At 38.1% G+C, this 12,251-nt stretch overlaps 1 protein-coding gene across 3 annotated transcripts in view; it reads left to right on the top strand.

The window, feature by feature from the left end:
* Positions 1–12,251, top strand: part of LOC102510708 (alpha-fetoprotein-like) — a 37,779-nt gene that overhangs the window by 5,732 nt on the left and 19,796 nt on the right. For all 3 annotated transcript variants that reach the window (XM_006188713.3, XM_032458134.1, XM_032458131.1), the window contains 5 exons: positions 2,349–2,481; positions 5,395–5,492; positions 6,509–6,638; positions 9,120–9,334; positions 10,793–10,925. In XM_006188713.3, coding sequence (XP_006188775.2) covers positions 2,349–2,481; positions 5,395–5,492; positions 6,509–6,638; positions 9,120–9,334; positions 10,793–10,925 — 709 coding nt within the window. The remainder of the gene's footprint in view (positions 1–2,348; positions 2,482–5,394; positions 5,493–6,508; positions 6,639–9,119; positions 9,335–10,792; positions 10,926–12,251) is intronic.

Below are 12,251 nucleotides of genomic sequence, written 5' to 3'. Positions count from 1 at the left end.
TTAGAGCAATGTCTGGCCATGTCTGTATCTGTCTCTAAGCCTCAGAGAGCTACGAGAAATACTCTTCTGATGAAGTTCCGCATGGATATGGTCCCTGACCCCAGAAACCCTAGCTGTCTTTTTTAGTGTGATTTAGTTTCCTAGCTTCTGTAGAACTAGGGGATCCTAGTCAAATATTTCAGGCACTTCTTTGGCCATTTGTCACAAGCTATAATTGCTTTTGCAATCATTATAGTGAAGGCAATAGTAGCAAACTTGTCATCAGACTAGACTTCAATGGCTGCTGCAATTGTAGCCCTAGTTGGCATCCCAAGAGGAATGGCAGTGACGGACGTTGCAGGAGTAAAGCTTTAGACACTATCCAAGGAGTGGGCGGCGGGAGGAACCTACCAGCGTGCCATGCCTGGTCTCTGTTCTTTGTCTGTCACTTTCCCCATTATCTCTTTAACGCTGAGATGATGCTCTTTATCTATCACTTCCCTCATTGTCCCTTTAATGTTGAGAACCAGGGCCATTTTTTTCTGGTGACTTAGGCTTACTTTGTAGACATTACATCTTAAAACTTCACTAGGGGCAACATGGTAATAATCAGGATGGACTCGGCTATGCTGTGGTAACAAGTAAATCCAGAATATTCAGTGACTTAATTCAATAAATATTTATTTCTTGCTCATGGTAGTCTAAATTGGATGGTTCTCTTAGGTGACCCTCGAGGAGGCTGGTTCCTGGCTAAAAACCTATGCGTGGTTTTATGTTTTTGTTTTTTCAGGCAGTCCTGACAGTAGGCATTTATAAATGACAGGTCTCAAAAGGGAGAGCTGCCCTCCTCACACCAGAATTGGTGCACAGCCAATGCATCGCCGTCTCTGAAGAAGTTGCAGTCAAAGACTGGCTGGTGTGTGCCTATGAATAGCTGCATTGGGAGTCAAGGTGCCTGCATTTGGAGGCCTTTTAATAGGGGGCCTTTGACAGAGGCCTTCTTCGGTGCCTCTGCTGAGACTTCCTTATGGGGGGATGGAGAAAGACTTAAAGAGAGTTTTCAGCCCTTTGACTCAGTACTCAGATCTTTCTCCTCTCCTTCTCCCTTGCCCCAGCGTCCACAAAGCTGCAGGAGCCTTTTGTCTGAGACTCCCCCAGGACTGAGCCACCCCATGTCTGTGGCGATCTGCCTGATTCTTGCTTGGTGCAGGTCCACAGCGGGGGAAGTGAAGTTGGGGCGAGTAGTCAGCGCTTTCCCCAGCTTAGCGTTTTGCTTACACTATCCCAGTATGTAGTTAAATCCTTGACTCTTACTTTCATTTTGGCTTTTTGTCTTCATTGGCTACTCTGGCCCTCGGCAGCTCAGCCTTCTCCAGCTCAGCTCAGCTCAGCTCCTGACAACTCTCCTCCAAGGGGTAACTCAGGAATGAAAGATGCTTCCATGTTGGAGCTATACCATCTGGAGCATGTGTTTCCAAGGTTACTGTGAAAAAGAAAGAGGGAGAGTAGGGAACCGTGCAAAGTAATTAATAGCCAAGTCTAGAAGTGGTGTATGGTATGTTTATTCATATTTCATTGATTAGAACTCAGCTAGATGTTCCCACCTAACTGCAAGGGAGGCTGGGAGAGTAGTCTTCCTGTGTGCATAAGAACGGGTCTGTGTGAGCATTGAGCCAGTTTTTGTCTGCAATGTCAGCTTTTACTGGGTATTTGTGTATGTGGCGGGGGAGGGGGTGAGTAAGTGATTTGCACAAGTTTCGTGGAATAGTGTGAGGAGAGATGATTATAAGTGAAAGGCAGACCTGATGCCCAGGCTCTACAGTGAGTGTGAAGAATGAATTAGAGAAGGAAATAAAGACTGGGATTCAGCAGCAAACCAAAGCACTGAGTGACACATCTTGGAGGACAATGGCATTATCCTTCCTAGTCTAGAAAGAACTTATGGGTGATCTAGAGATTCCTCTTCACCCACCAATAGCTTCAAATTTAATTCCCCTTCACCAGGTGTGCAATCATCTATTTATAATCAGTTGAGACTAAGGAACTTTTGACCTTCTACTACTTCTATAAAAATGAAGAGTTTTAATTAGTTAATTACTTCATTAATTACTGATTTTTTCCCTCTACTGGCCCAGAAGGTACAGTTGGTCACTTCATGGGCACTTGGAGAATGTCTGACCAACCTCACAGTGACCTATCAAGAGTGAACATTTGATGTATTTAAGTACAGTGCCATCTCATCTCTGTCACCAGGAAATTCTACAAGTTTCAGGTCAACAAATCTAAATGGACACCAAGTTTTTAGGACGCAGTGTCAGCACATGTTCTTGAATTCCAAATTATATAACTTTGTATTTGTCAAATTACAGGTACATGTATGAAACGTCTAGAAAGCACCCATTCTTGTACGGCCCCACTATTCTGACCATGTCAGCTTGCTATGAAACAGCTGTTCAGTCATGTTGCCAAGAAGGAAATAAGACCGAATGCTTCCAGAGAAAGGTAAAATACTCTTAAGTTAACTGTTTTTTAGGGCCTTGTTGTGCTAAATGTGGCCTGTGGACCACAGGCAGGTGCATTACCTGGAAGCCTGTTAGAAATGCAAGACCTGAAGCTCTTCTCTAGCCCTACTAAATAAGACTTCATTCTAACAAGGTACTCAGGCAGTTCTTATAGTCCTTAAAATGAGAGAAGCATATCTAGTGTAGCTATCACTTCTTAATAAAGATTTAATACCCCAGTTATTATTGCTGAATAACAGAACACCCCAAAGTTTAGTCTCAAAACAATAACAATCATTTATTATCTCTCGTGGTTTCTATGGGTCAGGGATTCAGGAAGAGGCTTATCTGGGGCATTCTGGCTCCTGATTTTTCATGTGCCACACAATGGATGGATCTGGGACTCTGAGGGGCTGAAGCACTTGGGGGTTGGTTCAACGTCTCTTTCTTCTCATGTCATCTCAGTGCTTCTGCATGTGGTTTCTCTGGCTTGGCTAGTTTGGGCTCCCTTCCAGCACGGCAGCCTCAGGGAATAAGACTGCGGATACGTGGCCAAAGTCTCAAGAATGAACATTCTAGTGGATAAAGCAGAAGTTGTATGGCCTGTTCTGACCAGGCCTCAAAAGTTACTTCTGCTATATGCTATTATTGGTTGAAACACTGTAAACCTCACCAGTTTGAAGGAGAAAGTAAATAAACTGTAAGAAAAGCTCATTGTAAGAAGAGATGAGATAGAAGATATTTTTGTAGCCATCTTTGGAAAATACAGTTCGCTACACTTAATTTTAACCAGGTGGCCTTTTCTCCTTTATTGAATAGATGTAAATCAGTGATTAGTTCCAAGATAAAAGTACTTTTTATGCATGCTCATTAAAGTTTATAAATATCAACATAATATAACCATCTTTAGAGGGGGCACCAGATGGATTTTCCCAAAGGTCATACTGAAATGAATAGTAGTTTGATAATCATTTTGAAAAAATCCCTCAAGGTTAAGTGCAGTGCCACTTTTTTCTTGCTGTTTTCTTTGATCTTCTCAGTGAGAATTTCTCTCATATTCCTCTCAACCCCTATTTCTCTATTTCCCTAAACCTATTTCTCCTATTGAGCTTCTCCTCATCATCTGCTTTGTGTAAGAAATTCAATAATGTATTGAAAGAGTCTCTAATGTATGCCAAGTACTCAGTGATCATCGCTATTATCATTAAAGCTATATATATATATTTCTTACCTTCCTTCCATTCTTTCCCTGGTGAACTCCAATTCCTCCAGAAGCCAATTCTGAATTCCTAAGCAGGACAGTCTTTTTTTCCCCCTTTTCATTTCATATTATTAAAAACAACAAAAAACAAGTGATTGTGCAGACATGTCTCGTTACCTGACATTTCTGAAGAATGAGCTTTTTCATGGGGGTTGGTTTTTGTTTATTTGTTTGTTTTAAGGTAATCGGTTACAAAGTTTTCTTAATCTTAATCCTTTTCAGAGGAAATTAATGCCCCTATAATTTAAGCATAAGCAGGTGCTTTTAAGTTAGCCAAGAGGTCTTTCCTTGTCTCCCCCACTTTGTGATGTTTGCAGTCTTGCTGCTTCCAGGATGTTTGCTACTACAAGTTCTTCCTCCGAGTAAGTTGCATAGCCAAGTGTGTATAAAGTGTGCCTGATCAGAGAATGCCGTTTATGAGTTAAGTCTTCACAGTCTTTCTTATGAAGAAGTGGATAAGCTTGTTTGTATTTGATTTCAAGAGTCTAATACAACAAAATAAGGATAAAAATGATATTTATAATTACAAAATATAAATGACTATTGTGCCAGTTCTGTGCTTTGAAAATTGCCTCTATATAAATTTTCTAACTTGTTCTTAAAAATAGGTGAGGTGCTGAAACCTGAAGTAAAAATAATATATGGTCAATATCATGTTTTAAGTGAAAATATAAATATAAATTTAAAATAAAATTTTAAAATATTACTTATATTCCCACCACACAGAGATACTGATTTTGGTATATTTCCTTTTATTCATTTTTTTCATTCACAGATTTTTTTTTACTCTTATTTTTTATTGAAGTGTAGTCGATTTACAATGTTAGTTTCAGGTGTACAGCAAGGTGATTTAGTTATACATATACATACACACATATATTTATCTCCAGTTTCTTTTCCATTACTGCTTATTACAAGAAATTGAATATAGTCCCCTACATTCACAGATTTTATTTTATACATTGTTGTGATCACACTTAATATATAGTTTTGATTAGAGACTTAAATATACATACTTTTCATTAGAAGTATACATCTTTTCAAAATAATGTGCCATTATTCACTTAACCATCACCCTTCTTTTGTGATACTTTGTCTCCGAAATTTTGCTACCATAACAGAACATGCACTGTTCTTCTTTTTGCATAATTATGTTTTTATTTGTTTAGAAACACTTATTTGCAATAGAGTTTCAAAAGTCAAAATCCTGGGTTAAAGAATATGAATATTTTGGGGGGGCACTCCAATTAATATGTATTATAAAACGAGCATGTATTTTAGATAAGCATTTGGAGACATGTTCAGGATGACAGAGCTAGTAACTTGAATAAAACCAGAATACAAATGTAAGACATTATTGGAATTTATTTTAGTGGCTCTTTGGACTTTTGTTTGCTCATTTTCTCATTTATATGCCAAATATCTAAGTTTTGGGACAAGTGATCTCTGGGTGAGATGTTATTTTATTAAAAAAAAAAAACAACTCCACCAAGTTATGCTTTTGCATTTGGCTTTGTAGATAAGACAATAAAAAATTTCTAATTTTGAGGAGATACACAATTTTTATTTTTATCTCTTCCTTACTAGTGATGAGATGAACTTTTTCTGTTATTACCATATTTCTTTGATGATGAGTCATTTTTCTAATTACAGCTAGAACCCATCAGAAAGTACATTAGAGAAATATCTTTGAGGCATCACCACTTATGTGAAATTGGGATTAAATTCAACCACAAGGTAGCAAAAGCAGTGTAAGTTACCTGTTCAGATTTGTGCACTTTGTTGCTTTGGATCACCCTCTTTGATTAAACTCCTTTGAAAAATCTTTTATCTTTCGTTTACTAATGCCTCTCAGTATAAACCTGGTTCCTTTCTCTACATGTCTGCTACTTGCCTATTTGATAGGGCACACAGGGCTGTGCGTGAAATTGCACAATCCTCATCTCCACCCATGTCTCCTGCCTCAATTTCTCCATCATCTCAAGTCCTTTAGTTTCTTCTTCAGTGCACAAGAGGTTCTGTATATTCAGATGCAAGCACTTAATTGTTCTGCACTGTAAAGGCTGGAGGACAAAAGGCATATTTCTCTTGGAAGATAGGAAAGATTTTGGCTCTAATGTCACCTAGAACAGAAAAAGCAAGTGGTGTTTTTTGGGGAGTAGGGATGGAGGAGTGCGAGTTAGGAGGAGAATAAGAATCTGATAATACTCAGGCCCTTCTTTCTTGGCTCAGATTGTGTTTCTTTCCAAGTTTATCCCGGAAGACATGCATCTTCCTTATTTCCCCTTCTTCCCCAATTTAGGACACGTTGGGCTGCCTGGAAGCTCAGTTCTCCTTACAAGGCAGGCCCATTTTTCATACTTCTAGAAAAATTTCAGGGATGTTGTTCAGTTGTCAACAGAAAGGGGCAAGGAAGAACCAAACCTCCTATAATTATTGTCTTTATGATAAAGAATTTTATTTGAAAAGTCAGGTCAGATAAATTCCCAAATTACCTATCTAAGCAACTCAGATTTTTTAAGCAATAGTTTAAGTGATGAAAATGACTATATTTACACAATTCTGAACTGAATTTTCATTTGGTGACTTAGATCTCTGGCTCTGGGTTCTATCACTGAGGAAATAGAAAACAATTATAACATATTACTTTCTTCATCCCTCATTTGTAAATATGTTTCTATTTTGGTTACTTGGTGAACTAGGATTAATTTTAGAAAGGACTGAATTCAAAATACTGTTTAAAATGTACTTCTTTTTTTTTTTTCAGGGAACTGGTTCTGTTGACTAAAAAACAACCGAAAGCTAACTTTTCTGAAATTGCCAAACTGGCCACGGTTATTAAAAATCTGCATCAGACCTGTTGTGAAGGAAATGCAGCAGCATGTGTGTTTGGCAGGGTAAGAGCCTCTTTTTCTTAAAACTCACTTCAGTCCTTAAAATACCTGTAATTCTTAAGTAGAAGTGTCAGTAATATATAATGAATCTAAAAAAGCAGTTGTCATTTCTCAATGTTATCAGTAGAATGGTGTCTCCTGTCCTCTCTTCTCAGCTCATGTGATAATTATTTTCTTCCTTTTCCTTCCTCCCTCCCTTCCTTCTTCCCTTCTTCCTTCCTTCCTCATTCTGTCTTACTTTACTTTATTCTTTTATTCTTAAGATTTTAGAGTTGATCTATAATTTCTTTCCAAACTGGGATTATATTTCATTCATCTTTAAATCTTGAGCAAATCCTGGAATTGCAAACTATACCCTCAGGCCACATCAGCCTGGAGGAAAGAAGAAACAAGCAAAACAAAGATGTGGCATCAAGGGATGAGAGCCGTGGGGCATGGACAGCTTAGAACTCACTGGCCCTACATCCAAAGTCTCAGAGATGGTGGGAGAAGTTTTCAGTCTGAATAGAATGCCTATATTCTTACAGTTTCTTTCATCAATTTTCTTTCTCTCTTCTATGACTCTTAAAATTAGTATTCTCAGTAAATCTGTTCTTGCCTTTTCCTTTTGTAACCATCCAGCAAGGAGTCACTCTCCCCTAAGTCACTGCTGGGCCATAAGGACGCTTCCTTCCAGCCTCACAGCTAGGAGGAACCTAGTCAGAAGTGATTTATGCCATTTCTAGGCCTGGCCCACCCCGATGTTCACAGCAGCACTATTTACAATAACCAAGACATGGAAACAACCTAAATGTCCATTGACAGATGACTGGATAAAGAAGTTGTGGTATATTTACACAATGGAATACTACTCAGCCATAAAAATAATAAAATAATGCCATTACAGCAACATGCATGGACCTGGAAATCATCATACTAAGTTAAGTAAGCCAGAAAGAGAAAGAAAAATGCCATATAGTATCACTTACATGTGGAATCTTAAAAAAAAGAGAGAGAGAGAGAGAAATAAACTTATTTGCAGAACAGAAAGAGACTCAGACACAGAAAACAAACTTATGCTTACCAGAGGGGAAGGGGGTGAGAAAAGATAAATTGGGAGTTTGAGATTTGCAGATGCTAACTACTATATATAAAGTAGATAAACAACAAATTTATACTGTATAGCACAGAGAACTATATTCAATATCTTGCAGTAACTATAATGAAGACGAATATGAAAATGAATATATATATGTATACGTATGACAGAACTATTCTGCTCTACACCAGAAATTGACACAACATTGTAAGCTGACTATATTTTAATTAAAAAAAAGAATCGCCTTGCCAAATTGCCTCCAAACTGAGAGCAATGTTAGAACCCACAGGCTGGAGATGGCAGAGCCTCCGTCTGCCTGGTTCCCAGAACTACTGCCTAGAGGCAGTTCACTTCCCCTTCTCAACAGGGACTTACTGAGAAAGAAACAAATTTGATTCTTTCAAGCCACTGAGAGCAGGTTCCTCACGTAACTAACATACACGTTCTCCCTTGTCGGTCTCAACCTGACTTCATAACGTGGATTCAATTAATCACTCTCAGATTCGGATCTTCAGTACATTCTTCTTCGTTCCTGATCCCTTAATCTACGCTCCCAGCTGCTTAGAGGAAATCTCCATGCAGACGCCTTAAGTCATTTTAGCCCTATATTCCAACAGTGAACTTTTTGGCTTCCCTTTTAAACCATTCTCCTCAAACCTGTTCTTTTCTCCTGAATATCAATTTCAGTAAATTTTGCTGCCATCAACCCAGTGTCCCATATCATTCTAGATTCTTCATCTTCACCCCACTCCCTGCCTCCAACTGAATTATTGTTTATTAAAATCTTGTCACTTCTACCTCTTAGGAGCTCTGAAGTCTACCCAATCACTTTTTCCTTCCCGAGTATAATGTGTTCATTTCTCTAGCAATTTCTTTTATAGTGCATTATTAATGTCTAATTATTTAACTCTCCAACTAGATTGTGATTTCCTTAAGTATGGAGACTGGCTTGTTCACACACTCACATACTTATTTGTGTGTATGTGTGTATAAGTAAAAATGTAAGTGTAATGGTAATATAATAGTAATGTATATAGAAAATGACAGAGATGGAATGTTTTCTAAACTGGGATCCTAAAACAATAACAGTACCAAGTAATAAAACTCTTCATTTGTATTTTATTGGGTTAAACATGGAAACAATAATGCAATCTTCCTTTAAGTACTTTAAGAGGTGTTAAAAGAGCTTGTGACACTTGAGTATGGTCACATAGAGAGGTTTCTTATTAAAATGAGTCACTAGAATGAGCCTTATTAAAATGAGACCATTTTGGTATCTCAGTTTGCCAAGGAAAAAAGCAATATAAGATGCCAAGTTTTTCTCTGGTTTCCTACTAATAACAATAAAGATAAATACGTTCAGAATGAAGTCATCAAAAATAACTGCTCCCTTTTATGTTTTATAGAGCCAGCTCATGAACTATATCTGCTCACAACAGGCCATCCTATCCAGCAAGTTCACTCCATGCTGTGAACTGCCAGAGCCATTCCGAGGGGAATGCGTTATCACTTCGGAAAACGATGACAAACCTGATCTCTCATCCCTGCCACTCAGCAGGTTTACAGAAGACCAGTTTGTGTGCAAACAATTCACAGACGAGCAAGATGACTTCCTACAAGAGTAATATGATTTTCTATAAAAATCTTAATAATAGGATATTGTATATGTGGATTCTTTGGTAGAGACTGAAAACTCGAATGATGACACAGGCTAGCCAGTGATGTGAGTGAACAGTTAAATGGCCAAGAGGAGATGTGGATTCAAGGTGGCAGCTACTATTTGGTTCTAGCTACTTGTTGCTATATGGGAAGACAGGCTTTGGGTGGTAGAGTCAAGTGCATTTTGAGGGAAGCTGGAAGTCTCTTGATTTTTACATATTGATAAATATTGATAACTAATATAGGAAATTAAAAAAACGTGTCAAGTGTGTGCCAGCTTTGCTCTAAGGGACTTAGAGTCATCTCTAAGTAAGAGCTGGCCAGCTCTTCTATTCTAATTAATTTAATACCTAACATCAAAGCCATGGTACCATGGTGTGGCATTTCAAGATTAAAGAGTTGGAGCACTCATATCTCTGGTGACCATTCAGAAGTGCAAATTAATTTGGACATAAGGCAAACTGATTTCCATATACAATATTAAGACAGTATTGCTGTGTGACTTAAAGATTTCCAAAGTCGCTTTGTGAAGTATTATTGGGAACAACTAAATTCCAACAAAGCATAAGATTGAGTTTTCTTCAAAGTTTTCTACAGAGTAACATTAGCTGTATTTCTGAAATTCCATTTGACTCTGGCTTATAAATGTCACTACCTGAACTCATTTATCCCTAAACTTGCATCCGGTACTGAAAAAGTTGATAGGCACGACTTCCTAGTGGAAATCACATTAGACCATGAGTGAAAGGCCTGAGTTCCAGGCTAGCTTGGCCATGCATCAGCTTTGAAATGCAATTCAAGCCATTTAATTTCCCCAGGCTTTTGGGTTCCAACTGTAAATTGAAGCAGTTGGATAAGATCACTTCCAAGGTCCCTCCTGTGATTCTATGATTCCTTTGAAAATATTCTAGTATCTAAGTTTCTCTTTCTTGTAACACTGAGGAATGTGGAGATTATGGACAATTTATACTTGAAAGCTTATGTGAAAAAATAGGGGTAGATGGTAATTTAGAACCTAGTCAGCACTTTCTTACAAAAATTTGTAATATTTATAAAATCTAGTCTCAAAGATCATTGAGAAAAATATTCTCACCCAACCACTTGAAATGAGTTTCTAGTAAAAGTAAGCAGAGACCCTGAGTCAGGAACTAAATCTTACCAGGATGTTTTAGGTTCAACTTTGGGTTTGCTACTCACTACTGTGTAAGTTTGGAAAAGTCTTATAATTTTATTGATTTGGTTTCCTTATCTCAAAATATAGCCAATAAAACCTCCCTGACACTGTCCCAAGATATTCAAATCCCTTAAAGTCAGTTAAAGTACTGAATAAATGTCATAGTCATAATTGGCTTTTGAAAACGAAAAGCTATGGCTTCTGAGTTTTACTGCTTATTTTCTAATGTGCTTCATGTGGACACAGGTTTCTTTATGAATATTCAAGAAGACATCCAGAGTTGGCAGTTCCAGTGATTTTAAGGGTGGATACAGTATATCAAAACTTACTGGGAAAATGCTGTAAATTAGAAAATCCGCTGGAATGCTATAGCCATGGGGTAAATTCCTTTTTTATTTTTTAACCTGTTACTCATAAGAGGTTACAAACCTAGGGAACAGTCCAGTGTTAGTGCATTATTAGTAGTGCCATGCTTTTGTAAGATAATTATGCGTGCATGTTCTTTCTAACTGTAAGCATTACACAAGGGCTATGATTTCCATCTAAACAAAAGACCACATCATCACATAGTAATAACGCTCTGTGCAAGCCACTGCCTCGTAGATTCTGTGTTTTATGAAAACTTCTCTGTGCAATCTCCTTTTTAAAGTTTGCTTGGCACAGTAGCAAGAAAGCACAGCCAGTTAGGGTAGGGGAAGGTTGACTGTTTTCACTGAGCAGGCCTGGAAACTGTCCCTACCTCAGGCCAGAAATCATACTGTTCACAGGCAGGAGCTCCTGTTGTGCAGTTGAAACAGAAGCAGCAAGTGGCCTCACAGATTTCCGACCAGATGATCTGTTATCCGCGGGTTCGCAGGAGCCAGGTGGCTCTGGCTTTTGTTATTCCAATCAATGGCTTTTGTATTTGTAGAGATGTAGGGTTGGAGGGCAAAGGCATTTCTTTTTCCTGTCCGGGCTCAAGCAGATCCACCTAGCATCTTTTTGTTCCCGGAGAGAAGGGTAAATGAATGTGATTTAGTCTGTAGATTAGCACTCTTTCATAGCATCACCTGTAGACCTCCACAGTAGTCGTTATGATAATTGGCCTTATAGGAGCACGGATGTTTAGAGTTTACAAAGTAGCTTTATAACCAGTGTTCTATTTGATTCTCATGTCAGCTTGATAAGATGCGTGACATCAGAATAACTAATACATTTTATAGATGAGAGTATTGCGTTTCAGAAGGTTCAAGTGACTTGCCCAATGTCACACAAGCAGTAAGGACAAGGCTATGGGTTAAGTCCAGGCAAACAGTTTGCAAATCGGGTAAAATTTTTACTATAACAAACACTGCTTATTAGGATCAGTGGACAGGGTCTGAGGTCACGTAAGCTGATAACCAGTGCTCCTACCAAAGAGCTGAGTCTGCAAGGTCACTTCGTCTTCCCACTGGAATTTTATTTGCATGTTTCAAGAACTCTGAATTTGCAGTTTAGCTCTGAGAATTCCATGTGATTCACTCAGTGGGTATTTGTGGAGTGCTTTACTATGTTCAAGTCTGGTACACGTTTTATTAAACCTGACTTCTTAATACCTATCTATATTTCTGTATGTATATCTGTACTGTTTTAAATGAAAATGTATTATTAAAAATCACCGATACACACACATACATACACACACCCACACTCTGATCAACTGAACTTAGATCTATAAATTACTTTA

This window comes from Camelus ferus, chromosome 2 (assembly GCF_009834535.1).
Source record: "Camelus ferus isolate YT-003-E chromosome 2, BCGSAC_Cfer_1.0, whole genome shotgun sequence".
NCBI classification, from domain to species: Eukaryota; Metazoa; Chordata; class Mammalia; order Artiodactyla; family Camelidae; genus Camelus; species Camelus ferus.
This window is presented reverse-complemented; position numbering and strand designations above follow the sequence as displayed.